The sequence below is a fragment of the Fusarium poae genome, chromosome 1 (genome assembly GCF_019609905.1).
Source record: "Fusarium poae strain DAOMC 252244 chromosome 1, whole genome shotgun sequence".
In the NCBI taxonomy this organism is placed as follows: Eukaryota; Fungi; Ascomycota; class Sordariomycetes; order Hypocreales; family Nectriaceae; genus Fusarium; species Fusarium poae.
In genome coordinates, this window is record NC_058399.1 from 1935334 (window position 1) to 1963308 (window position 27975).

At 48.1% G+C, this 27975-nt stretch overlaps 9 protein-coding genes across 9 annotated transcripts; 8 read left to right on the forward strand and 1 right to left on the reverse strand.

Moving 5' to 3' along the window:
* Positions 1-271: 271 nt before the first annotated feature.
* FPOAC1_000646 (uncharacterized protein) lies at positions 272-1478 on the forward strand (the record flags this gene model as incomplete). The annotated part of the gene is made up of 3 exons (XM_044845257.1): positions 272-1018; positions 1085-1348; positions 1401-1478. 3 exons carry the CDS (start codon positions 272-274, stop codon positions 1476-1478), a joined length of 1089 nt encoding a protein of 362 aa, XP_044711173.1.
* Positions 1479-4328: 2850 nt separating this feature from the next.
* Positions 4329-6186, forward strand: AMT1 (ammonium transporter Amt1; the record flags this gene model as incomplete). Its single annotated transcript, XM_044845258.1, has 4 exons — positions 4329-4433; positions 4670-4734; positions 4798-5558; positions 5609-6186. 4 exons carry the CDS (start codon positions 4329-4331, stop codon positions 6184-6186), a joined length of 1509 nt encoding a protein of 502 aa, XP_044711174.1.
* Positions 6187-6831: 645 nt separating this feature from the next.
* Positions 6832-9270, forward strand: FPOAC1_000648 (uncharacterized protein; the record flags this gene model as incomplete). The annotated part of the gene is made up of 1 exon (XM_044845259.1): positions 6832-9270. One exon carries the CDS (start codon positions 6832-6834, stop codon positions 9268-9270), a length of 2439 nt encoding a protein of 812 aa, XP_044711175.1.
* Positions 9271-10018: 748 nt separating this feature from the next.
* FPOAC1_000649 (uncharacterized protein) lies at positions 10019-10940 on the forward strand (the record flags this gene model as incomplete). Its single annotated transcript, XM_044845260.1, has 5 exons — positions 10019-10051; positions 10110-10225; positions 10282-10308; positions 10370-10500; positions 10564-10940. The coding sequence occupies 5 exons, from the start codon at positions 10019-10021 to the stop codon at positions 10938-10940; spliced, it is 684 nt and encodes a 227-aa protein (XP_044711176.1).
* A 649-nt stretch (positions 10941-11589) lies between these two features.
* Positions 11590-12913, forward strand: FPOAC1_000650 (uncharacterized protein; the record flags this gene model as incomplete). Its single annotated transcript, XM_044845261.1, has 2 exons — positions 11590-12822; positions 12884-12913. 2 exons carry the CDS (start codon positions 11590-11592, stop codon positions 12911-12913), a joined length of 1263 nt encoding a protein of 420 aa, XP_044711177.1.
* A 329-nt stretch (positions 12914-13242) lies between these two features.
* Positions 13243-14187, reverse strand: FPOAC1_000651 (uncharacterized protein; the record flags this gene model as incomplete). Its single annotated transcript, XM_044845262.1, has 1 exon — positions 13243-14187. The coding sequence occupies one exon, from the start codon at positions 14185-14187 to the stop codon at positions 13243-13245; it is 945 nt and encodes a 314-aa protein (XP_044711178.1).
* Positions 14188-15994: 1807 nt separating this feature from the next.
* FPOAC1_000652 (uncharacterized protein) lies at positions 15995-19119 on the forward strand (the record flags this gene model as incomplete). Its single annotated transcript, XM_044845263.1, has 3 exons — positions 15995-16004; positions 17340-18982; positions 19036-19119. 3 exons carry the CDS (start codon positions 15995-15997, stop codon positions 19117-19119), a joined length of 1737 nt encoding a protein of 578 aa, XP_044711179.1.
* Positions 19120-23239: 4120 nt separating this feature from the next.
* FPOAC1_000653 (uncharacterized protein) lies at positions 23240-26232 on the forward strand (the record flags this gene model as incomplete). Its single annotated transcript, XM_044845264.1, has 2 exons — positions 23240-23806; positions 23860-26232. The coding sequence occupies 2 exons, from the start codon at positions 23240-23242 to the stop codon at positions 26230-26232; spliced, it is 2940 nt and encodes a 979-aa protein (XP_044711180.1).
* Positions 26233-27028: 796 nt separating this feature from the next.
* Positions 27029-27844, forward strand: FPOAC1_000654 (uncharacterized protein; the record flags this gene model as incomplete). The annotated part of the gene is made up of 1 exon (XM_044845265.1): positions 27029-27844. One exon carries the CDS (start codon positions 27029-27031, stop codon positions 27842-27844), a length of 816 nt encoding a protein of 271 aa, XP_044711181.1.
* Positions 27845-27975: the final 131 nt, after the last annotated feature.

Genomic DNA, 27975 nt, shown 5'->3' on the forward strand with positions numbered 1-27975 from the left:
TTTCTGCCGTTTGTTTGGCCCCCCTCGTATGCACTTGCTATTGAGGCTATCACCAAATGCGTTTGGAAGTTGCTATCCTATGCACCTTTTCTTTGTCGTTTGTGCACATTTTTTTTTTTTTGAATATGCTTTGGATCAACATCTTGTTTCTTACAAAGCATATGCATTCGGTGATTTTACATTTCTCAATCAACATTATCATCACCACCTCTTGTATTAATTCTTGTTGATCACGATGATATCTCTTAGGCATCACATCCTTTATTGGGTGATGTCGTTCTCGACCCTCCCCCTAGCCGCGCTCCGAAAGTATCTCACCGATCGTGGACTTATACCTGATATCCTCGACGATCTTGAATATCCCCTCGTCGGTCTGGTGTTTTATTTCCTTTCGCGCTGGAGAATGAAATTACTTGAAGATGCCAAACAGAGGACCGAGCAGGAAGTGCAATCTAGCGGTCTTGCCACTTCAGCTCAGCCAGAGAAACTAGAAAAAGAGTCGATTACAGAGACAAACGCCAACGGCAATGTCAACGCCAACGGCAATGGAAGCGGGAATAGCAAAAATGCGAGGAAGAGATTGACCAGAAGTCAAAGAAAGGCTCGTGGGCAGAATAGAAACAGCTCCAACCAGAATAGGAACAACTCGAACCAGAACAAGAACGGCTCAGCTCAGAACAAGAAGAACCCAAACCAGAACAGAAACGGCTCGAATCAGAACGGAAATGCGAGATCGAACAGGAATAAACCACCGGTACAGCTGAACCTGAACAAAATCTCTAGGAAGAGACTTCAGAAGACCCCTCCTATAAGCTGGGAGGGGTCAATCAGGCAAGCCGTGAGCTACTTTATTGAGCATCATCTAGAAGAATTGTACTTCCTCAGCCTCCTACTTCTGTTCACTCGTGAGAAACTTCCTGGACTTGAACAGAGTCCGGAAGGGGACTACGACCAGATGGTGGCACGAGTCTTGATAACCTTCATGGGTTTAGGCACTCTGGAACCGCTGAGGTGTTCTGTAAGTTTCTACTATCCGGTTTAAACGTTATACACCTGCTGACACAATCGTTCTTCTCTCTTGCAGCGATGGGATATCGAGGCTTGTGGTCTTGGAATGTTTACCTACTGTTGTGTGTTTTGCGACGAAGGTCCAGGCCCATGGAAATCTGCAGCGATGGGAGCCATTGGTCTCTGCTCGATAGGGGGACTAATCGAATGTATGCTTTGCGTCAAGATCGGCCACTGGGTTTGTTGGCCTGCGTTATGGTTGACAAGCGACAACCTCAGTGTATTCGACATGCTCGTTCGTATCTCGGCACTTGGCCCACTGATCGATATCGCCGAGACTGTAAGTTCTAAGGGAATCTTGGAGAACGACTGGCTAATATTAGGATACTCAGATCACTTATTCCATCGCCTCCTATACCTCGCCTGTATGGTATGCGAGTAGACGGGAGTTTATGCAGAGACCCCTTTAGTACACGCGGTACTCCCATAAGCTATTCGTCGCGACAACCTCTCTTATTTTCCCCTACATTATTTGTCTCTTCCTGCAGGCACTGTCAAATTTAAACAAACATAGTATGTTGAATGATGCGGATGGACCGGACCAGGAAGCACGTAGGGAAAAGTATGAGGCGGATCTTGGCTAGGGGCATGTGTCAACCTCCGAGCTTTAGGGCGGAGAAAAAGAAGAATCAACTAAGATTGTATTCTCAAACGGCATAAATCGATTTAATGGTTTGGTTTATTGCGTCGACTGTCCAATTCTCTGATCTCCAACAGCAACAACAAGTTGGACTGTGTATCGCATGTGTGCAACCCGCAAAACCGAGCTAGAGTATATACGCTCAAGTCTTCTATCAAATGTCACCATGCCGTCGGGATATTGGAAATTTTATGATGCACCTTGCCTTCTTGCAATACGTTTATATAAGTGCATCAAGACATTGAGCTATCTTTGGTTTAGGTGACACAGCGCTGCAGACCAAACCGGGATAAGTGAAAATAGAAATAGGTCTCGGATAATAAATTTATTCAAGCGAAACTGACTTTCGATTAATCACAGAAATAGAATCCTTTGCAAGTATATTGTACTGTTGAGTGACAGCAATGTTCAGCTTGACTGCATACGAAAAGGGGTACATGGGCAGAGAGTAGTACACTGCACATATTGTTTCTTGAGATTAAGTCGCTAGAACGCAATGATTCCTCATTAGTAATTTTATCGTCGTTATCAGTATTATCATGCTGACTCTTGTTTCGTCCTTGATGAGGTGCAATCTGATGTCAGGCTTTGATGCGTCGACTTCATTTCATATGGGAGGGGGCAGTGCGGTGATAGATTATCATGAGCCTCGAATCATATCTTGATCCAAATCTGGTACAAGATATTGCTGTTTTGACCGCGGAAATGATTATCATGAATCGCTTTGACAGCAGCAAATGAGCCTAACGTCGACTCTAACCGTATGTCATGAGATGAGATATCGAATATCATATCACATCTAACGAAGAAAAAGCAATTGGGAGTCGAGTGGTACGAGTATTATCATGTATCGCTCAAACTGCCGATCCAATATAGGAAGGAAGGAAGGAAAGCTCGAGGCGCAGATGCAGACGCATTGATGTTTGTGGTCACCGAGAATCGAGTCACCGTTGGTCTATTGAAGCTGAGGCTGGATCATGGATGTCCCCCCCCCACACCTTGGCATGGCCAATCAATGCGGAAGACCTTATCAGACGACAGACAGACCCTGGGTGAGGCTGGCCGCGAGTGGTTTCGTCATGTCTGACTCGGGTTTGGTAGCATTTTCTTTTCTTTTGTTTGGAGATGTGAACGAGAGGTTGAGAGCTGCTTTCAGAATGAAAGCGAGGGCGAGAGCGATTGAATAACTGATCAAATGTTGGTGAATACGTGAGTTGTCGAATATCATAAACACCATTGTATCAAGTTGGTCCTCCAAGAAGATGAGCGTTTGGCTGGTTGGAGCAATATCAAAGCCGCATTGGATCTACACAAATGTCATGTAAGCATTCAGGGGCATCCGGCCCAAAGGAAATCTGAAGGATCTGGGGTATGTGCAGGTCTTATCAGTGCCAATATCTGGGGTTATCATGGCAGACAAGGCGTCATTACAGAAGAGTTTCTTGGCCATTTGTCTTGACTTTTACCTGAAGCACTTTGGGGTAGTGAAGCGAGATAATAGCGGATATCTGTAGAACAAGATTTGATACGCATCTGTAGTCCAGAAGCTGTTCCTGCATACCGGGGACTCGGGATTGTGTTCAAGACTAACAGAAATGAGGATAGTAGATGCTACCAAGGTAGGTAGGTAGGTAGGTAACAGACAACTTGAGATGGCACGTCACGAATGAATCTGGGTTAAGAGGGAAGCAGCGCGCGCAAGTTGAATTCCTCGTCACTTCGTGCGGGCGACGTCTGTTTATGAGTCGAGTTTTGTGGTGAGACCGTGAGAGTGAAGGGGAGTGAAAGTGGCGATTCTTACTTACCTAGTAGCTGAGGTTACCGCAAATTGACAAGCGTCTGTCTACCGTGCTGAACTGGTTTGTTAGTCCGGGGGACCCCCACCGGGACTTGACAGAATAACACCGGCCATTTTAACGACGGTCTAGTGTAGGTTATTTCTATCAGCTAGCCCAAGTTCTATCTAGTTCAATTGTGTCGCCCCAAGAAACGTCACGACAGTACCAGGATGTTTGAACTGGAGTGACTGGATAGACCCTTTTCTTCGTGTCTTGCCTTGACTTGACTTGTCTTATCTCTAGACTCCCTCCTAACCCTACTTTTTCAAAACAATCAATCTTTCAGGGGGTGTTTCTTAGGGACCATATACTACATCAGCCAAGCTCATTAGGCTTTCTCGCAGTATACCTACTACCTAGTACTGCCCATTAGGAGCAATCTTTGACCAGGGATCTCTTATCTCTGTACCCCCCCGTCTCACTGCCTGCTCAGCCGCCTGAACCGGAATCGCGCCCTTTTTACCAAAATCTCAGTGACAAGACCAGACAAGCCTCTCTGCTTCTCACACTCACACTCACAATTGGGACCTCTCTCAACACCAAAAGTATCGAGGACCCAATCGCATCGAGTCGCACCCCCTGCGAATCTCTTATCTCTGACCTCTCACTCTATTTGACCTGTCTCTCCCTTTCTCTTTCCGCCGACTCTGCCCAGCATGTCACTCTCACGTCGTGCAACCTCACCAGTCTCGACCTTGACCTCCCTGTCGTTGCTTAATCCTTCAACTTTGGCATTTCTATTTGTATATCACTCCTCCCAAGCCAGAAATCACGTCGCGGCCATGGGAGGCGACGGTGACGCCAGAGGAGCAACCAACCTCAAGTATAACGGTACAGGAGCAATAGGTGCAAATCCGCTCGACATGAATGTCAATGACTGGTACGAGGTAAGTCTACTCTCTGCTCTATCACCAGCACATCGTCTTCTGTATTGGTCCTCATCTTGATCAATTCCCTTGATCTTTGTCTTCTGTCTCTTCTATTCATAATTTTCTCTTCCTACGAGAAACTGTGAGTAAGAAATAGTGAGACCAGACCAGACCAGACACAGTCAAACTGCCCAGTGGGGCTCCATATCTTTTCAACGCCCGCAAGCTGACCTTTTGCGCCCGCAACAACACAGGCTGGAGATATCGCGTGGATGCTCTCAGCCACTGCTCTAGTATTATTAATGATTCCTGGCGTCGGGTAGGTCCTTTTGCGCTCTTATCCGCTGTTTTATTAGCTCATACTAACAATTCTCCCTTGTAGCTTCTTCTATTCAGGACTCGCTCGTCGCAAATCAGCTTTATCGCTGATATGGCTCTCTGTAATGAGTGCCGCAGTAACAACCTTTCAATGGTTCTTCTGGGGCTTCTCACTTACATTTTCTCATACGGCTGGTCCCTTCATCGGTGACCTGGCCAACTTTGGATTCCGCGATGTCTTGGCTCGCCCTTCGGTGGGCTCGGCGCATCTCCCGGACATGATGTTTGCTGTCTATCAGGGCATGTTCTCTGCCCTGACCGTCGCTCTCGCTACTGGCGCCGTCGCCGAGCGTGGCCGAATGCTCCCCTGCATCATCTTCATCTTCGTGTGGGCCACCATTGTCTACGACCCCATCGCATGTTGGACCTGGAACCCTAATGGCTGGTCCAACAAGATGGGCGGCTTAGACTTTGCCGGAGGTACCCCGGTGCACATTGCTTCAGGGAGCGCTGCTCTGGCTTACTCCATGATGTTGGGCAAGCGCAGTGGCCATGGAACCCATGAACTCAACTACCGCCCTCACAATGCTACTCATATCGTAACTGGAACCGTCTTCCTATGGGTCGGGTGGTTTGGCTTCAATGCTGGCTCCGCTCTTTCAGCTAACCTCCGTGGTGTCATGGCAGCTGTCGTAACTAACCTAGCTGCTTGCGTTGGTGGAATTACCTGGTGTCTTTTGGACTATCGTCTTGAGAGGAAGTTCTCCACTGTTGGCTTTTGTTCGGGTGTTGTTGCTGGTCTTGTCTGCATCACCCCTGGTTCTGGTACCTACACCACATCTCTCCGTCCAACACAATGTTCTAACAAATCTTAGGCTACGTCCCTCCTTGGGCCGCTATTATCTTTGGTGCTCTTGGCGCTGCCGGTTCGAACTACGCTACCAAGGTCAAGTTCCTTCTCGGAATCGACGATGCCCTCGATATTTTCGCTGTTCACGGTGTCGGCGGTCTCATCGGCAATATTTGCACCGCCTTCTTCGCCAGCCCGACTATCGCTGCTCTCGACGGTTACTCTCGCATTAAAGGTGGATGGGTCGAGCATCACTGGGCACAGATGGGTTATCAGCTTGCCGACTCGGTCTGCGGAGGCCTATACTCTTTCACCGTCACATGCCTCATTCTTTTCCTTATGAACCTTATTCCAGGACTACGCCTACGTGTCGATGGGGAGGCTGAGCTTCAGGGTATCGACGACGCCGAGATTGGAGAATTTGCCTACGATTATGTCGAGCTCACCCGAGAAGTTGTTAGCGATATGGACAACGAGTCTGGAAGCCGATACTCGGCTGATCCCACGGCATTCCAACACTACGAGAAGAACCATATTCCCATGATCGATGCTCGCATGTTTGGTGGTCAACCCGCCCATGCTCCTGTAGCATTCCCTCAGTGAGGACATATATTGGAAGACTTTACACAAGGGAAGAGGAAGGCTTGATACTTGACACAACAGCAGCGTGGAAGGACACTTTGTCGAGTCAATTTACACGCATCTAACGGCGCCATGATTTGGGATTATTGAGTTTTAGATACCCTGGTTCTTCAACCATTTTTAGTAGGATTGTTTGGCTGTATAGTATATTATGGAGTTTCTTTGTCGTGTAAACCTAAACACAAATAACAAAACAAAAGTTGGCATTATACAAATAAATTAACAGTAACTAAAAATCAACACGTTTACTCCACGTTATTCACGCTCAGAAAGAAACCTTGACTTATTTGCGGGTCCTTTACCCAATTTAGTGTTGAAGCCTGGCAGCTTATAGTGGTTTGCATATGACGAGAACCAATTAGACACAGTCTTGAACCTTCAATTAGCAATAAGGTCTTGGTCGTAACGTGAACAAACATCATCTTTGTTCTCATACATAAATCAACAATCTGACTGCTTGTTATGCTCATTTGTCTCACTGCTCACATGACTTTTGGTTCAGGCTATATACACAACGACATTATCTTGGTCTTGAAGGCAACTCTGTCGCGCGATTCTTCACGAAACACCACTAGTCATCCCTAACAACAACATAAACACTTCGTGATGGCCTCGCTAGAGGAGAAGGAGGCGCTTTTTAAACGACTTCAGATACTTGGTAGTGATGATGAGTTCGATGCAGAAGAATATCATGAAAGGCAACAATGTCGCAAATTCTTTGCACCCAAACCAAAACCACAATCAATTGCTAACCCTCAAGCAAAAGAAGCCCCTGTGCTGGACCTCGTCAGTGATGATTCACAACAGTCAAGAGTGACGCCTAGGAGAGTAACCTCGGCTCCGACCCCAGCACCCGCTCAAGGGGCAAAGATAATCAAGGGAACACCAATGACAGCTATGGGTCAGAAGAGCAAACCCGGCACACTCTTGAACCATCGCAGTGATGGAGCTATTCTGGTTGATGATACACCTATACCGGATACTGCTCGCCAGACGCAAAGGACTCTATCTAGAAGTGATTCTTCACCCCTCCTTGTTACCGGGAGAAATCTCGGCCAAGTGGTCGGTCAGTCTCCTTCACCAAGCTTAACAACGAAGAAAAGAAAGCGCGAGCCTGTGCTCAAACCCCGGCCAGAGAGCGAGCAAATCTTGAAGGGTATTACTTTCTTTTACGTTCCCGATGATGATATCGCGCCGGTTCGAAGGTTACGCATCACGAGGGCGCGCGAATACGGTGCGACATGGGTGCGAGCGCCGCGCATTGCGACTCACATTGTGGTGGAGAAGCATATCAAGTACAAAGAATTGGACGGTATTTTGAAGAGAACCAACAGGAATCTCCCACCCATAGTGGTCAATGATGAATATTTCATTGACTGCGTCCAATTCAAGACCATCCTTCAAAACAACCAAAAAAAGTACCATCTTATAGGCCAGCCTGTGACCACTGAAAACGAGTCTTCAGTTATCCCACGCAGTCCCCTTGATTCGATGAATTCCTTACCACTCAAGCCTCCTGAGAGGAACTCAAGGCGGTGGGACCATGTACTTCCACAAGGTACTCCAGAGAGGAGTGAAGAGTCGGCTCATCCTACTCAGATCCCAGAGACTCCTGCTCCTGCAGATTCGCAGCCGGTGATACTTAACCTTCAAGACATGGCCTCGCCTCGTTCTGGAAGTAATGGAGGTAGTGCGACTCATTCTCGGAATTCTTCCTTGTCAGCCTTACAAGCCGCCAGTGGTGCCAAGCGAATTCACAAAGAAGACAACCATAAAGACGAGCTATCTGAATACATCGAGATAATGGCCGAGTATAAGGACCTCCCATTAGACGCAGATGATGAAGACGCTCAAACCGTCACAGACATTGGAGATATGGAATCAGAAGATCAACGTCTGTCAGGCTCAGAAGACGAGGTTACCAGGATGCGCAAGTCGAAAAGGAAGACGAGATCAAGGGGAAAATATATTGCATTCGAGGATCGGTTTTCATGCAACTCAGCTGGGGCAAAAGACGCTAAAGCGGGGAATCCTAATGCCCGCACAATCGAGGTCCTACAAAAGATGGCCGATTACTACAATCGTATCAACGACCACTGGCGATCAACTGCATACAGAAAAGTCATCAGCACGCTGAAGCGCCAAGAGACCAAGATCACGTCTGCTGAAGAGGCGCAACAGCTACCTAACGTAGGACCTCGCCTGGCGCAAAAGATTGAGGAAATTGTTACAACCGATAGGCTACAGCGACTTGAGTATGCCCAAAAGGAGCCAATGGACGAAGCACTCCAACTATTTCTGGGCATCTACAGTGTTGGAAACAGCCAGGCTCAACGGTGGCTGGCACAGGGGTTCCGAACGCTCGAAGACTTGAAAGCCAACGCTAAACGATCGCCAAACCAGTCGTTAGGAATTGACCATTATGATGACCTCAATACTAGAATCCCTCGGCATGAGGTCGAGGCTCTAGGCATTGTTGTAAAGAGAGCCGCGCAACGTATCGATCCAGAGGTGGAGCTCATCATTGGAGGCAGTTACCGAAGAGGAGCAAAAACATCTGGAGACATTGACTTCATTATCACAAAGTCAAATACAAAGTCCTCAGCTGATCTACGGCCTTTCCTCGACAGCCTCGTTCAGCGTCTCGAGACTGAAGGATTCCTCGTGGCACGACTAGCATCATCTCGGTCTGCTAGCGATGGGAGTAAGTGGCATGGCTGCTGCGTGCTCCCCAGGATCAACGGCTTTAGCGACGATGACTATAAACCTGTCTGGCGGCGCATCGATTTCTTGCTTGTGCCCGAATCCGAAAGAGGTGCCGCTTTGCTGTACTTCACTGGCAATGATATCTTCAACCGCAGCATGCGCCTGTTGGCTTCCAAGAAAGGAATGAGATTGAACCAGCGCGGTCTATACAAGGATGTCATGCGAGGTCCGCAGAGGGTCAAGATCACAGATGGAGAGCTGATCGAGGGGCGAGACGAACAAAGAATCTTTGATATTCTTGGGGTCAAATGGAGAGAACCTCAAGAACGATGGTGTTAATAAATTAAATGGTTTATTGGTTGTAGTTTTGCATAGCAGAGCCTCACGGTTACAGTTTTACCGAGGTCAAAGTGGAGAGTCTTTCGGGAACAGATCAAGGGACATGGATAGCGTGGAGTTTGGTTACTATCAGAGAGATGGATACATTTGCATAAGGAATTGGGTTGAAGCTTTAGGATTGCAATAGATTTTGGAAATGCCATATATGTACTCTATCAACTCATGTAACCCACGTGAATGCAACTTGGGTCAGATTTCCCCAGATCTTGGCTAAACTTCAATCGGTTTACATGTGAAATTCTTATGCTGACTCTTAGGTCCCCAGAAATCGACGTCCTTTAGTGGATGGGAATTAGGAATTACCCTGCGTCATAGGCGACTAGGCCCTGTAGCCCATTCCCCTAGTGGAGACATGCCGTCTTCTCCGCAATGGACGCAAGCCGAGCCAGCTCAAACATCCGAGGCTCAGATTTAGCCCAGGTGACATTAATCCATGCGAATAAGTCAGAGTACTCTGGGGGCGCCTCGACTCGCTTTCAAACCCTAGGTACGAATCTACAAAACATCGACATTTTCCAGCGTTTGATCCATGCCCCAATACGACCCTTTCACACCTTAAATCCAACCTCCAGAACCAGGCGACGACGCTCGATGCCTTGAGAGTATAGCGTTTTGCGACACCAATCGAATCCTGATCCTACGACCGTCCCGACTATCCACGTTCCCTCCACCGAGTTAAAAGGACAAAATGGCCATGCAGTCTTCACTGGAAGTGTTGAAGGTATGTCCTCATTGTCTCGCGACATGCGACCGAGTTTGCGCTGACTGGCTCTGGGTAGAACACGCTTGAGGAAATTATCAAGAACCCGCAATACCATGATCTATTATCGCTGGTCAAGACGGCGCGCAACGGTATTATCTACGGAACCAAGGTGCGGTTTCCTCATGCGCTGGTGTAAGTAACCAAAAACCTTGGTCATATCCAAACAATCGCTAAACTCGTTGCAACAGGATGGTCTTTCTCTTCCGCTCCGGAACGTACGCTCAACCTCTTCCCTGTGGAATCTACCGACATCGAGCTAACTTGTGACGAACTCAGATTCCGAGAAAAGGTCAAATTAGTCCTTCGAGCGACTAGACATCATGCGACCAACTTGGCGCGCTTCGCTACCATTTATAAGCTGACCATGTTGGCGCTCAAATACTTTGGCGCAGAGCCTGGAAAGGAGGGTACGTCGTCGTCGCTAGAAGTCGTTGCTCGGAACGAGTATCAGATTTTAACTATATACACAGGTACATACGACTCTTTTGTAGGCGGTCTTGTCGGCGGTTACTTTGTCTTTGGCGGTCGATCGAAACGCACAGGAAAGATCTCATCAGTCAACCAACAGATCGTCATCTACGTGTTTGCGCGTGTCATGCTCGCCCTCGCACGCATCGCCGTCAAGCCCGGAGCTGGCTTGCCAGTCGTGTCATCAGAGCCTCTCCACAGCACCATCAACCACTACGCCTGGCCAGCGTTTGCCTCGCTGTCGTGGGCCATGGTCATGTTGATCTTCCGCTACCACCCTGAGGATCTACAGTCGAGCTTGAGAAGCAGCATGACATATATCTACAAGGACTGCAACGAATTCGACTCGCTTCGAACTTTGCTCTGGGTGAATAAATAGACAGGAGACGGGTATGTGATTCGCATAACTGGTGGTTGAATTTGGTTTGGCGTTGAGGCGTGGGATGCTTTGGGTATTAACATTCATCATTGCTTTGGGTGTGGCAGTCGTTATATAAGCTGGGCCTTTGTGTTTATAAATAGCATAAGTAGACTCGAGGATATGTGATAACCAATGATAGAAGTAAACTTGTACTGTTTTAAGCCAGGGGAGTTTTTGACGTGATCTTGGGTTGGATGTTACCATGATGGGTTAACAATGAACTTTGTCAGTACTATATATATGGCCAGCGTTGTGTCTTCGATCGTTCCCCCTGTGAACATAGCCGTTGAATTTCGAGTGATTAACAGCCCGACAGATAAGCCTGCAGTGGACGAACCACCAGGTTAGCTTAGGCCTGTAGGTGATGTTCTTTGATTTACCTACTACCTAGGTAGGTTCACTTTTTATATCCAAAGCTCCCGCGGGCAAGGTCTCGGCGGGCTGTTAAGCTATAAACTACACCCCACCAGAGCTGACCCCTGCTTGCCCCTCTGCCCCTCCACACTGACGCCTGAGCCTCTTCACGAACTTCCATACCTCTAGGCTGCTGCCTCTTTAACCTCCACTTCCACTTCCCGCTCTCACCATTAACCACCACGAAATAACAATGGCGCCCAACCCTGATGTCGCGAGTGCTATATCAAAAGCAGAGTCCGCTCCCGGAGAAAAGGGGCCTGTCTATGAACAGTTCATTCCAACCATCAAGGACCTCTCGCCTCCACCTACCGCCGACGACCTTAATGCTATCGTCGACTCTTTCTTTGGCCAGGCGCTTGGCGTCGTAGCCACTCGAACCATTCTCTCATCTTTCATCGCGACACTCCGAGAGATACAGAACCAGGACCTGTGGATCGAGGTCGGAAACCGCACGCTAGACACAATTGCCGCTCAGCCTTCTTCATCATCCTTTGTCGACGCTGGTGCCACACTCCGAGAGCTCATTGCTACTGCCCATGAGAAAAATGAAGATTTTCTCGACGCAGCCAAAACCCTGGCCGACATCCCTCTCGATAGCTCCCAGCGCAAGATCACCGATGAGGAAAAGGCTCGAACATGGGTTCGAATCGTACGAAACTATCTCGAAGTAGACGACTCTACAGCCGCCGAGATGTATATCAACAAGCTCAAGAACATCATGCATTCGGTCGCCGATCAAGAACTAAACCTCCACTTCAAGCTCTCGCAAGCACGTATTCTCGATGCTCAGCGTGACTTCTTGTCTGCATCTCAACGATATCACGAAATTAGCTTCTTCCCCGCCATTGACGAGGACGATCGTGTACATACTCTCAGCATGGCTATCAAGTGCGGCGTTTTGGCCCCTGCAGGCCCAATGAGAAACCGTACACTAGGCCGTCTATATAAGGATGACCGGTCATCTCAGCTGGAAGAATTTGGCATTTTGGAAAAGATGTTTCTTGATAGACTTTTGTCTCCTGAGGAAGTGGACAAGTTTGCTGAGGGATTGCAACCGCATCAGCTAGCAAAGACTTCAGATGGATCAACAGTACTCGCCAAAGCCGTTGTTGAGCATAACCTTCTTGGTGCATCGCGGCTTTACAGCAACATCAGATTCGAAGCCTTGGGATCACTGTTGGGACTGGATGCAGACAAGGCGGAGGAGACCACAGCACGAATGATCGAACAAGGTCGACTGGTAGGTAGAATGGACCAGCTCGACGGTATTGTGTACTTTGAGGGCGGCGAAGCGTCTGGAGTAAAGGGCAGTGGACGAGCCGAAGTGACCGTTGGCAAAGAAATGCGAACATGGGACTCCAATGTCCAAAGTCTAGCAGAGGAAGTAGAACACGTCACGAACACGCTGCAGAAGGAGTTTCCCGTAAGTGCTTCAATTACCCCAATATCCAAGTTGATAACCCCTAGCTAACTCTATCTGATAGGAATTTGTTGCCGCAAACCTTGTTATATGAAGAAAAGACACAATCATAGAAACTTTTCTCTTGTATGGCGTTTTAGGGGTTGGGATGAATGAATGCTATTTATTTCTAATGCATAGCACATGGCTCCCTTTGGTTTTAGACTGGCATCATGACACAGGCCAAATACCAAATCCAAAGATTTCTTGCGAACCACCATATCCATCGCTGGTGATCTATGCATTTTCGGGGACCAGGCTTTGCCAGGCAGAAGAACTCAAGTGCTGTTCTACCATGGAATTGAAAAGTGACCAGAGACCGCCACATCTGTAAAGTATCCCTCGCTTCTCCCGTTGTCCTCACTCCGATGACTTCGATGTCCCCTAAGCGCAGCAGCAGAACTCAGCGCACTTCTTGGAGTACTTAGCCTCAATGTCGAGCTTGAGATACTTGACCTCTTCGTATCGGCCACTAGGGTAGACCTTTCCGTCCTTCTTGTACTCCTCGTCCTTGTCATTATTGTAGTCATCGCCATCGCGGCCTTTCTTGGAATCATAGTCGTCACCCTTTCCTCCCTTCTTGTAGTCATAGTCGTTCTTCTTGTCGCCCTTCTTGAAGTCCTCACGGCACTGGTCATCGTCGATTCCGACCCAGACACTGTCCTTGAACTTGGGGTAGCCGGGGACCTTCTCAACAGGAACAACGCACTTGTTCTTCTTGCAGTACTTGTTGAAGTTGAGATATTTTTTGTCCTTAGGGCCCTCCTTCTTGTACGAGTAGAGTCCGAGGTAGGCGATCTTGTCAGACCACTTCTCCCAATCCTCGTACTGGACAATCAGGCACTGGGCCTTTCCGTATCCGCTGCAAGCGCTGACCTTGCCAGTGACCTTGTAGTCATCACCCTTGGAGCACTTCTGGAACTCGCTGAAGTATCCCGAGTAAGTGGCCTTGGAGTAGTCGTAGGCGTACTTCTGGCACTTCTTCTTGTCTTCCGGGCAGGGACGCTTGTAGTCACGACTCTTGGGTTCGTATCCGTTCCAGATCTTGGGATTGTAGGGACACCAGTCACATCGTTCAATGTCCCATTCGTACTTCTTGTCTTTGTCCCCACGGCTCTTGCCGTCGTATCCTTTGCCTCCGGGACCATATTTCTCATCATAATTACCATATCCCTTGCCAGGACGATAGTCATCATCTCCCTTCTTGCCGGGATAGTTGTCATCGCCGTGCTTCTCAGGGGACTTGTTGTCTTTGTCGTAGCCGGAAGGGGTGGCAATGACACCAGTGGTGATGAAGGCCAGGACGGCGGTGACTTGGTACAGCTTCATTTTGATCGAAAGAAGAAGAAAGGAAGCGAAGTAGATTTTGCAACGAAAGTGCGGTAACGAGTGAGAGTGTGCTAAAGAGCTTGTGTGATGAGGGTGATATTAGAAGCATTGAAGAGGATTGAGGCCATTTTATAGATAATCTGAGTCTCAGTTACAGCTGATATCTCAGCTTCTCGCTCACCCCTCGTATCTGTCTTCGCATATTCGTGATTTCCGAGCCCGGTAGTCCTGAACAAGGCATAGGTTGAATGTTCATCCCTGACGTTCCGAAGCCCAACTCTGCTGTCGTCGGGTGAGGCTAATGATCTAACGATCATCCATCCGAACACAAAGCTTCTGACCAGCAAGTCATTTTTAGAGTGAACTGGTAAGATGTTACCGATGGTCCGATGGTAATGAGTTTGTCGGGTTCTCGCGAACCAACATCATCCATACCACCGCCCAAATTCGAGTTCCGAGTTCAAGTTAGGTAATTGTGATAGTCAAGTTCAGGAAGTCGGTACCACTCTGGCTGATAGCCTCATGACCTTGAAAAGGGCCAACAGGAATGGAACCTGGGAGGTCTAACGATATAGTATTCGTAGACTCAGCCACAAAGACCCGTATATGCAACGAGCCTAGACTATTGACTTTTCTACGAGGCTAGTAGCATGGATCTTCATTCTCTCTTCCAGCCATGTATAGAGTAAAGTACGTGGCCGTTTGCTTGACTTCTAAAATAGGATGTATCTGAGTCTGAGTATTGACATTCGATCTTCTTTGAGTCGCATCTACAGCCTGATATGTCTCTTGCTTACCATACTGTAGATTACCAGCCAGGCGTCCTGTTTTATGATTGTTTCCTCTTTTTTCCATTCTTATGTCGAACCCCTGAATCTAATCAAGCTTCATCGACCCTCTGTCGAAGGCATACCCTGTAGAACTGTACCGTTGATTTTTGATGTATTCGTGTAGCAAGCCACTCTGGCTGATTATCGTCTATTCGTCATGATAGTCTTGGATCCAGCTTTGGATCGAGTCGTCATACATTTACTTCCCGTGAAGTAGTATGTAGAATCTTGAGAGAACTTGTTGAGCATACGGCAATCGAGACTTTGCCATGGTCTATATCTTGAGTAATATCGTCTTCGGACTGAAACTTCCGTAGATGGAGGTGTACGATAGGTTCATAATACAACAAATCCTGCATTATGATGGAACTGACTTGGAAATATTGGGAGTTGAATAGTGAAGAGGTTCGCTCTGGTTGTACAACAGAACAATTACTAAGATATTGTATCACCAATGACTTAGTTCCATCAACGGCCCCTTGCCGTTTATGTTCCGTTTGCCTGGATGAATCCGTGTTATAGTGCTTGTGAAACAATCATCAGAACCTTTCTATACAACATATATGTCGAGCGACCAATGATTTCAGCCGCTCCCGATGCGTCGGAGTGGCCAAAAGATTACGATATTTGACACACTATTGTGATACTTGACAAAAGATCTCATCAATATCAAGACCTCTTGCATTTTAGCCAATACAAACTGTCAATGAGGCTGAGCAGATTTTGCGGAATAGTTCCTACGTCCTAAGCAGGTATCGACCATCAGTTGGTCGGATTGATGATCCATGCTGTGGCTATCCTGAATTTTTTTATTACAACCTCGACTATACTTGCTGTCAATATGAAGGTTAGGTTCTCTTGTGATCTTCGTGCGTCCTGTGATCAAACACTGGGTGTAATTGTCGATTCAACACAATGAGAGATTTAGCCCTCCCAGAGGAATAGCTATCATAATGAAGAATAACACGAGTCTATAGATGGGTGGTTGTGATAACAGAGTGGTCGACGGGAGAAGATTGAGAAGGGAGACACCTTGAGGATTGGTACAGTAGTAAGGAGGACCGATTAATAACTTACTGATCGACTTTCACGTCCATCACAGGTCGTAGGTATCTTTCGCCTTCCCTTTATACCTACCATGGAGGTGGTAGCTCTCCACAGGCCTCGACCGGACAGTGGGTACGAGGTGCTGTAGCTGTGTTGTGGAGTTGTACAGATGTACAGATGAAAAAAAAAACGAAAGGTAGCAAACAGCATGAGAAGTCGATATTGATAATATTCACAAGTAAACATTTAAGATCTCAAACATTGTAGCTCAAACTTTAAATAGAGACTGCAGTATAAATTGCAAATCGGATCCAACTCTGTAGCGAAATCTTTCTCTTCTGCTTCATCAGAAGTGGTTTACCCAGAATCCCGTGCTTTTAGTACTCGTCGCTACCGTATGGCTCAGCTCAATATTGGGGAACAGGGGTTAGAACAATGGTGATGAATTAATCCTATGGTTACCTACAGTTGATTATTTCTTCTTCCAACAGGATTACACGTACCGAGTTCTTTAGATACTGGTTGGTTTTGTGTATCCAAAATAATAATGATAATAACAATGACAATAATAATACGCCATTTCAATGCTGACCCGCTTTACATCTTTACTCTACTCACTTACCTGACACTTTTTCTCTATCTTATTCTATTACCCAGCATCTGAACATCAAGCGCTATGCCGCGGTCTGCACGGGAATTATCGGTGATATCCTCCACTGGGAGTCCCCCATCGCTCAAACGTCGTAGAAGACGACCTGCCCGGTCTTGCGAACAATGTCGCCGTCGCAAAATCCGATGCAGTTTAGGCCAACCATGTAATGGCTGTGCCCGGGCCAGGGTGCCGATACAATGCTCCTACCGCGATGGAAGTCCTGTTGAAGCTACTCATGAGACACGGGCCTCGCCGGCGGCTGAGACGCGACCCGCGAGGGATGAGGTTATCGCAACGCCGCAGAATCGGACTAACACCACCACGGCTCATGCCCGAAATCAAATATCTCGACCATCAAGACCTGACAATAACATTACGCCCGTACTAAATCGTGAAAATTATGTCTCTCAAAGGGTTTCACCACCCCAAGTACCTGCAACTTCATCTTCGACTTCTATTCTACCTTTCATACCAAGGCTCCGTCACGTCCCAGAAAAGACCAAACTTTTTGGCCAAACACATTGGCTCCATACTGCAGAAAAGGTGAGATCGCCACTCTCGGCTCTATTCACGTATAAATCTAACGCTGTTGGAGTTTCCTGTCTCGGGGATATTTCATCCAGTCGAGGTCGAGCCATCTTGGGGGGACGCCAAGTCAGACTTCTATGATGTCTTGAAAGAAGCTCGCGGTGTACGTTTTGGCCTCAAGAAGCAGTGCTCATCCAACCTTGAACAGCCAATTCAGGACTTGCGTGGTACTCTCCCTACCAAGGCGGTTTGTGATGAACTTGTCGCCTGTTACCTCCGTACATTTGAACCTCTGTACCGCATTATCCACGTCCCTTCTTTGCGGAAGGAATACGATAGACTTTGGGACAGCGAACAATCATCTACGCTACCGACTGTTTCTATGGTCAGGCTGACATTGATCATGGCTATCGGCACAACCTTTGCGCAGTTTGACAACGACGTTGAGATTAGTCACCTTTGGCGGCCTGCACAGTCGTGGATTCAGAATGCCCAATGGTGGCTTACCGGCTCAAACGAAAAGACAACATATAACCTCGATGGATTGCAAGTATTTTGTCTACTGATCCTTGCTCGTCAAACAACCTTTAACTGCCGTGGAGCAACATCATGGCTCTCGGCTGGCTCATTGCTGCGCGCCGCTTGTACCATGGGTCTTCACCGTGACCCCAAGTTATTCTCAGGCCTATCACTCTTCCAGAAAGAGTTTCGTGCTCGATTATGGGCTACATCCTTGGAGTTGGCTGTGCAGTCATGTTTGGATCTTGGTCTACCACTGCATCTTTCTGAGGAAGACTTTGATGCGCCCACTCCGGCAAACTTCAACGATTCAGACCTCGAGTCTAACTCTCACCAGACGCCGAAACCCATGGACATCTTTACGGACTCATACTTGCAAATACTCCTTTCAAAGTCCCTGTCGTTACGTGTAGGAATCATACGCTTCTTAAACGACATTCGCCGGGAAAAGACACATGAAAAGGCACTGTCGATGGGAACACAGCTACGTGCTGAGTGCAGGGACGTGGCTGTCTTCTTCCACTCAGTCAATCAAGGCCAGGCAAATCTCGGGCACGGATCGAGTCTCAAGGCTAATGAGTTTCATCGCAAGCTGATAGACATTCACTTGCGTCGATTCATCCTGTTTCTTCACCGCGACTTTATGCTCCAAGCGAAAACTAATCCTCAATTCTATCTCTCTCGTAAATTATGCGTTGAGGCTGCTCTTGTCATTGCATCTGGAAGTAACGGCGTTGACCTAGACTTACCCATGCGGGTATGGGACGACATGTCTCGATTGTCCTTTGTCGGACGAGGTTTGTTCAAATGTGCGTTGAGCTTCGATGCCATGCTCATTCTGGCACTGGAGGTTATAAGTGAGCTGCAAGATGAGTCAACACCAGATCATGAGTCTGATATCCTCAAAGAAATGGCGAGGGCTGCACGTGCCCCTCTGGTTCAGGTCCTGGAAGAGGTAGGCAAACAGCTCCGCTGCCTCATTGCCCGAGGAAATCTGAGTCTCAAGAGACTTCTATTCTCGACGGCTCATCTAGCACATATTCGGGCCCTGGAAACGGGACGTCCAGTCAAGGCGATTGTGTATGAGACTGTAACCTCGACTTTGCGCGACTGTGTAGTGATGATGCGTGAATTTCAAGCGACGATGGAACCCAACGAGCCCATGGTGACCTCAGACAGCCTGAACACCGACTTTTTCGGCCCAGACATGTTTTTCGATGTGAGTAACCTTATCGACATACAATACTTGGCGTTTCTAATCGCTCGAATCAGAACAATATCATGGAGTGGGATATATCTGACCTCCTGGGATTTCCAACAATTGGGAAAGACGGTAATTGGCCTGTCATGGATTGAAATTCCCTTGAAGCATCACGGCGGGATCAAACTCAACTGCAGCCGTCGAGGAGGAGCACTAGAAACACTTGTATCATTATTCATCATAATAAGCATCATACGTCCCAGGGATATCATAAGTGCCTTGCTGCGCCTGCGTGCTCACCCACTCCTCGCTTGCCAAGCCTCTCATGAACCTCGTTTCCAGCTCCTGCGGATCCTTGTGCCAGTCACAAGCAAAATCGCAGTCCGGTACGGTTGCTTCACCAAAATACTTGCATATAGCAGCATGCCGACACTTGTCAGTATCTTCACAATATTGAGCCAGAGCCTGGAGGCTTTTTAGTCTGGCGATTTGGTTCGTTTCCTCCTTTGAGTCTGACCTGATTAGTCGAGTCACTCGCTCCAGGTCCTCTCGACTGTAGTATAAGAAGCAGTAACTCGCATTGCCGTCTCGACCTGCACGACCAGCTTCTTGATAGTAGCCTTCGAATGATTTTGGGATTCGCCAATGAACAACAAAACGCACATTATCCTTGTCAATGCCCATGCCAAAAGCTGTTGTAGCAACGATGATATCGTAGCCGACCTCATTATTTATCCAGCGGGAGAGCGTTTCTTCTTTGACGTCCTTGGGAAGTCTGGCATGGAATGGTTTCGCACCGATCCCTTCTCCGCGAAGAGCGGCAGCAAGAGATTCGCATTCATCCCTGGATATTGTATAAATAATGCCTGGAACATTGTCGACACGTTCGTTCACTTGATCAAGTTCCGCCCTCCTTTCACCGCCGTCACGCCGCGCATAGACGCTTTTAATCCACCGAAGAAAGTCGTTGAGGCGATTGTCTTCTTCGTCTTTGGTGTATCGGATTTCCAAATGTAGGTTCTTGCGCTGGGGGTTCATCAAGAATTGTTTTGTTTTCTCAGGGGTTTGATCGAGCTTTAGTATAGAGAGTACGTCCTGGCGAACCTGCGGGTTTGCGGTCGCAGTGAGACACATGATTGGCACGTCTGGGAAACTATCTCGGAACCATGACAGACGACTGAAGTCTTTTCGAAAGTCGTGACCCCATTCTGATATACAGTGAGCTTCGTCGATTGCTACTCGAGCGAGCTCCTTTTGCTTGTAGACTAGTTGCAGACGTTCACGGAAGCGTAGGGAAGAGCACAACTCTGGTGTGACATAGAGTAGTCTCAGTCTTGGGTGACCACTTTCAAGATCACGTTCGATGCGAACCTTGTCAGGGTAAGGAGTCAGGCTGTTGTAAGAACTGGCTTCAATACCAGAAGCTTTGAGTGCCTCAACTTGGTTGATCTGAAGGGGAATTAGAGCTTATCTTGTAGCGATAATGGGGCCACTCATTCATACCATCAAACTAAGAAGGGGAGAGACAACTATGGTAACTAAAATATGGTAAGAGGACGAAAATATTCCAGATATGTGTTCACTTACTGCCTTGATCAATGACTGCTGGCAGTTGGAAGCACAAACTCTTGCCAAACGACGTGGCAGCTTGAACGTATACATCGTAGCCATCTAGAGCAGCTTCTATAATTTCACGTTGATGAGGCCTGGGAATACCAGTTTGTTAGATGACTGAAAGAAGGAAAGAACTGTATTGTTTGATCTGCGGCTCACCTGAAATCGTCCTTGTGGAATTGTCGTCGGAGAGTGAATCCAATGTCTGTGCACGAGTTGCTTCTTTTTAGAGGAGGCATGATGCCTGCTTTTTGAAGCTCGCGAATGATTCACGACAGTCGCAGCGAAGTAAACATGTGACAGAAAATTGGCTGGTAGTACACCGGAGTTGTGGCTACCTGGGTATGACAAGGGTGAACCGCTCCGCCGGCAACTTAGTAATGGTGATTGGCACAGTTTTTTCCTGTTAGTGTTATAGTCTGTATTTGTGTTAATGCAAGCTTCTTTTAACATACAGAGTCGCATCGGAAGTTTTACTGTTGTTTTGTGAGGATCCTTTTCTACATTTGGCAGCTGGGTCGTTTACTCGGAGACAGTCCACCGGATCAGCAACCAACAGTCCGTGTTGCATTTTAGGTCCAGACCAAGCAGGGTTCAAGGAAGAATGCTATCATAAATGAACCTGTTAGTTACAATAAAATCGATGGAGAGTTCAAAGTCACGTGGCTCATTGCTACTGTACTCCAACGAGGTTTGGAAAGATGCAATTGATTGAAACAAAACCATGGCCCGAGGAGGCGATGGCTAATTACCCTCTTTGTTGGTCAACGATATCATGTAATACAAATGAAAACATACTGGAAAAAGAACCGCTTTTGTTATTTTCTACCTACCTCTTCTCTTGGCTTGTTAGTACAGTACTGCGTACCTTGCATTACTCGCTGTAGACTTGGACAGGGGTTCAAACTCAAGAGATAGCATAGCCAGACAAATCGTTAGGCCGCCCTCCTACATACACAATACGATCGTTGATGATTGTTGACGGAGACTTTGACGTTTCATAGGTTGTCATTGCCCCTCGTCTTTCGCACCTGAGCCTGTCGAAATTGTGCCCGATTCTATATTCTGACATTCGTCCTTCGCTTCGTCTCGTGTCATGCATCTAAGCTGAAGTGAGTCGAGTCTAGGAGGTTATAGTTAATTGGTTTATGTATCATATTGCATCGCTTGGCTGGCATGTAACTGATTCTTGTTTCGACACAACTTAGGAGTTAGTAAGTAAGCCTGATCCCTCCAACCGGTGAGCATGGGTTCCTCCATTTCATCTGTATCCCGTTCCTATCCTCATACTGTGCGTCAGTGGCTGAACCGCAACCACTCAGAACCCAAATAGGCATGTAGAAACGTGCTTGTTAGGTAGTGATGAAAAAGGTTTCTGGGGTGAGGCCACAGAGGAGGGTTCGATCAGCAGCCCCGCACTGTGTTTCACTTTACGGCGGAGCTGGAGCAGGAGATGGATGACCCAACCATCCGTTGGCGCTGTGGACGCCCCACTCTTCCACTAAAGGCTCAGCAGTTCCAGTGCATGTCTGGCCTGCTAGCCTCTCCAGCCTCTGCTGACCAAAACACTTTCATCCATGGTAGAATGCAAGTTTACCCCTATCTGATACGCTATCCCCTATCCAAGCTTCCATGAGACATGGGGGACTGTTTGCCTTCAGACTACTGTCAGGGGCGGTTGGAAAATGGAATCTGGGAAAAGAAATTCAGAGTCAAGGAGGCAAGAAATATTGTTCTGTACCTGACTACTAACCTATCTCCCTAATGCTTAGATAGGTATGCTCTTACCAAGAATTGCTTTCTTGAGTAATGCAACCTCAAATTCATTGGCTACATCCGCAGCTTTAGGTTGAAACGTGCAGCTCGAGTAACCGAGCGAGCTCCTGAACATCTCTCAACCTTTGTTGGACCCATCTTGATTCTTGTTTTGTTTGACTTTTTGATAACTTCCAGAACCAGAACCAGAGCAGAGCCAAGGTCTAGGGGATAATCAACGGGGGTCATCCCAGTTATTTTCACCACCCTTACCTCTTCATCCTACTCGGCTCCTGGTGCTGAACTTTGCCAAACACGGCATCTCAATCCGACCTCATTCATTGCCTCCCGAATCTGCATCACCTCATCCACGGCCCTTCCCGCAGCATTCCTCTTTCAACATCTCTGTACAAATCCTATCGCTGGATTGTTTTGACTCAACAGATCTCTTTGATATCGCCGCTCCCATAATCAAGCTTCAAGCCCGACGACGCAGTATACTCCACCTTGATCCCTATTCGCACCCACGCACTCTCACCTCGATACAACGGGCCAAACCCTGAACGTCGCGCCGTCTTCTGGCTTTGACTGAATTTACAATCATGACCATATCGAACTCGTCGCCCACACAGCCTTGATTGGCCTAAACACTACAAACAACGACCCGAGGCTTGGCTCCCGCTGAGACAAACGGTTCCCCGTTTGCGCCTGCGCTTTGATTAAAAGACAACCGCAGACACAGCAACAGAGGGGCTTCTGAAACGTCTTATCCTTCAAGCATCGACATATCGTCATTCAGATTCCAACCACCACCCCCTCGATTCGATTCGATCGGTTACTCCACCGGCGCGCCATCCCCACGTTTCCTACTTGAGCTGCGCATTCCTCATACTTGAACCCTTCGCCATGGAGCGGCCAGACCGACTCGCCGGTTCGTCCGTCGGTTCTGTATCACAGGCTTCAATTCCACGAAGCTTGCCTGAAAATCACACATCTGGACGCCGTCCAGTTCCAAACTCAGCTGCCACATCCAACGGCCCTCCGCCGCCTCCTCCTATCCCTAGCCTTCGCAGCGTCCCATCCAGTTCATCTCTCTCAACCACTAGCATGTCGGCAGCCCAGGTTATCAATCTCGCGCGCGAGGCTATGCAAAATGCAATCGAAAGCGAAAGTCAAGCCGCAGAAGCCGGTGCTGTCAGCACAGGGCTCCGAACCGGAGTCACTATCGACCTAAGTCGTAAAGGCATCCAGAAGCTGCCAGATGAAGTTGTCGATATTGTGAAAGGCGAATTGGAACGTTCTTCGTCCAAAAACTCGTCCTCAAATACACGGCCAGATGCTGATGCTTATACGGTCTCCAGACTGGCATTGTCTCATAACCAACTGACGAGCTTGCCTGCTCGCTTTTCCGAATGCACATCACTACGATACCTCAACATCCGGGGTAACCAGATCAAGGAATTTCCTATGCCTGTAAATCCCTTCCCCCCCCTGGATTTTAAAGTAACATCTAACATCATGACTAGTTGTGTGACCTGACATCTTTGGAAATCCTTGACCTTGGCCGGAACCAACTTCGAATTCTTCCAGCAGATATTGCAAGACTCTCTTCATTGAAAGTGCTGTCTATACCCAAGAACCAAATACGAGAGCTACCCATATGCATTGCCGACATGGGATCGTTGCAGGTGATCAAGTTTGAAGGAAACCCTATCAGCTTTCCACCACGAGATGCAATTCAAGTACAAGCGGCGAGCCCTCCACACGAAGGTGTTCAAAAGGACAATGAAGTGACGGAGGTGGCGGTTACTTTGCAGATCAAGCGATACCTGAAGCAATACACTATTAATGGTCGATCCGAATCCGACAATACAGGAGATGAATCGAGCGAGGGTGCGGAAACCCCCCGGTTTCCCTTGAAGAGAGTGGCTAGTGGACGCTTTCCTGTCAAGGTCCAGGGCGCCGATTTGCCTGACATTCGTTCTCCCAATCTTGGATCACGAGCACCTCCGATACCCTCAAGATCGCATTATCGAGGGCTTTCGCAGCAAAACACTGCTTTTCGAAGACCTGGTGTTATGCCTCTGACAATCGGAAACGTCAATGAACGTGTTCGCAGCAACTCTGAAAGCCTGCTCCGAGCAGAAAGATCAGATGGTCGCAGCAGGCGTATGGGAATCGTCTCAAGAAAGCCTTCTGACCTCGGCACGCTTGACGAGATGCAGGTAAACAACCGCTTTAGCCATTATCGTGGTTTGAGTCATGGTTCTGCTATGCAAGGAAATCAAGTATCAACCAAGAGTCCGGCAACACCAACAGAACCCTACCTCGCACGCCCGATATACGTGAGGCGTCTTTCAATTCTCCCTGAACGACGCAGGGAGTCAAAGATATTTGACCCAGTCATTGAAACTGCCAAGGGAATCCTCTACTCAGTCTTCCAGATTCATCCCATGATCCAGGCGCTAATGGGCTTGACAAGTGACGGCTCAGCCAAGCGATCCAGTCTCGAAATAGTGTTCTACAACACCAACTCACATGTTGAAGAACTGGAGCAGGAGCTACAGAAACATGAAAACGCGTCGGCCGAGCCTTATGATCATTCTCAACGAGAAAACGAAAACGTGCACAGGGCATGCCAGACTCTAGTTAGCGCCTATGGCCATGTTTGCACACTTTTGGCCGATAACATTGGTACATTCGTGGACTTTGGAGATGCTCGATATATTCGGAGTCTGCTCATGTCCCTATACAACAGTATCATGGAACTGCGCGTCACTTTGTCATCTGTCGGTGCTGCTGATGTTCGTCGACAAGGCGGACCCAAGGGTGGTTCAACTGGCGAACGCACCGCCAGACCACATGCGCGAGAACCATCTGCAACTCCCACTATCAGCAGATCGAATGGGGCTCGCAACCGCAACGGTACTTTAGTTCACAATCCGGTTAATCTGCGCGTTACCACCGACGTTCCAGTGCCCACACCTCTTTCTGCAACATATCTCAATGGTAATGGGCGCACTGCTACTCTTACCTCGGCCACTCCTCGATCAGGAGAATCCTTCTCCTCAATTGGAAGTCGCGGGATGTCATCCGAGTTTACAGAAGAGGATCGACAGTTTGAACGGATTTTCCTGGCTCTGCAAAGATCTACTGATCTCGTTATGGGCACACTGCCCAACTTCAACGCCCAGCTGGCTGGTGGCTTACGAAATGCCATGTACCAGCGGACTCCTGAAGGTGTTCTCCAGCACTGGAAAGGATTAATTGCTATGTGTACTCAGGTCATCCAGCAGACAGAGATTCTCAAAAACAGACTGTCTAAGATCAAGTTGAAGGAGCCAGGCGTTCGGACGCAGGCAAGTTTCTGGAGTCTCTGCAGTAACTTCAGTCACTCGTGGGCAGACATGATTTCTCAGATCAAGTATGGGCCTAATAGTGTGCCACTCCCCCCTGACACTCGGGCACGTTTGCGACCGATTCAACAAAGTATCAAAGAGACAAGCAACATCATCTATAAATCACCTTGGCACTATCTGTTCCACCCTTCTGGTGCTATGAACGGACAGGCATACCCTCGCGGTATGTCACCTACGTCAGTTCCCATCACACCGCAGAGTGCCGCTTTGGGGCCTGCAATGCAGGCGACGGTTCCCACTACGCCCCAGAATAGTTCCTTCGCAGCAGCGTTCCATGGGAATGTTTTTGACCGAGCGGATGCTCTCATGGCTAACCCAGGTATCTCTATGGGCCGCAACGGTGGTTTTGGCAAAGGCCACATGGGCTTCAGCTCGCTATCTTCTTTATCTTCCATATCATCTGATGAAGGAATACTTCCCACTCACGGGCCACTCGGCCCAGTACCTCTTCGTCTCAATGGAGGCAAAGTCGCCTTTTAGATGGAGCCGGGCCTCTACTACTTGGATCACCAACTTGAAACAAGCTGCCTAGCGCAGTTATTATTTATTCTTTGCATAAAGGCGGAGAGAAGAAAAATCGGGTCTTATTCTGCATACTTATCGAGGCTCTTCGAACCGGCGCACAAATGAACAAATATGCGTCGGCAACCATTCATTTATCGCATAGCCTTGGCGTTGGGGTTGCAGCTGCTTTTGAATGACTAAACATCAGACAGAACGTTTGGAAGTTATCTGCATTTAATTCTTTTGGGGTGAGAGATTCTAAAGTTTGTGCATGGGTTAATGTTAAGAAACGTCGTCTTTGGTGGAACAAAAAGTTAGGGGAAATACCCTTATGATGATCAATATCAGGCTACTCTGCGAATATAGATATACGGAATCAAGAGTTTTCCTATGGTACGACAAAAGGCAGAGAAATGTTCCCTGTACGATATTAGCATATAATGAATCTAATGTGGCTTACACATCCTTTTGATTATTCCGGACATAAAACTCACTACTTATTTTGTTTCTATATATAAGGGCCAGTGCTGTGGCGATATGTGTTGACCGATATACAGTGTTTCGAGGTAGATGTAATACAGACCGAGAAGGGTAGATCCCATGATCTTGTGCATCAGCTGCATGATAGACGAAGTGTTACTCGACCCCACCAAGATGCAGTGTAAGGTATCAGCAACATGAAACGGCCAAGCTACATCTCTCATTATCTAACGTTATAAACCAATTACTTCAAGCTACGCCAACAGACCAGCGACTTGGTCTTATATTCATCATGTCATCTGCAGCGGCTTCTTCACAACAGCCAGCCTCCTCCTCGGCCGCTGCGACAGGTTCCTCGTCATCATCGTCTTCTTCGTTATCTCCCTGCCCGCCGACATCTCCTCCTCCCACAATCGCATCTCCGTCTGTCGCTCATGCTCATGCCCACGCGCAAATTCCATCGGCAGCGCAGCAATCGTCTCCTCCATCTTCGCACCTCCAGCCCACGCTCCCCTCGGCCGAGACGCAGCGCCATGTCGCCGAGGCTCGCCGCGCCGTCGTCGCAACGCTGGAGAACATGATGGATTCTGAGCTTCAGTGGCGCGCATCGACGCTGCACTCCAACGCCGCAGTGCTGAACAAGCAGGCTCAGGATGTACAGCGTGCGACAGACGGGCTACGCCGTGAGAACGTCAAGCTTGCGCGTGAGGCCGACGCTGCGGCGCACAAGCTCAAAGAAATTGGTAATGTACAGAACTGGGCCGAGGTGCTGGAGCGTGACTTTCTTGTCCTCGAGGAGACAATTAGGTTGGCAAACGACGATGGTAGCTGCAGCTGTAGTGGTTGTGGGAGCTACAGTGGGAGTGGGAGCGAGAGCGGAGGCGAGGATGAGGGTGAACGGGCCATGGATCTAGACAATGATGCCGATGAGAGGGGAAAGGGCATCGAAGTGAACAAGACGCTGAGTACCGATATGGAGATCGACACAGAGAATCATGCGCCGGGTGCATTTTCGGATGCTAGTCGGAGCATGACAGAAGCAGAGTCAAGTGTAGGGAGAGGCGCCAAAGGATCGGATTCAGCGTCCATGTCTACGATGTCACGATGAGCCTATGGGAAACGAAACACAATGTTAATGGCAATTCTGGGTACTTGTATTATGGGAATCACGACTTGGCGTTGAAGGTACAATTATACTGCGAGGCACTCTTTACTCGACATATCATATAGCATTAGTCT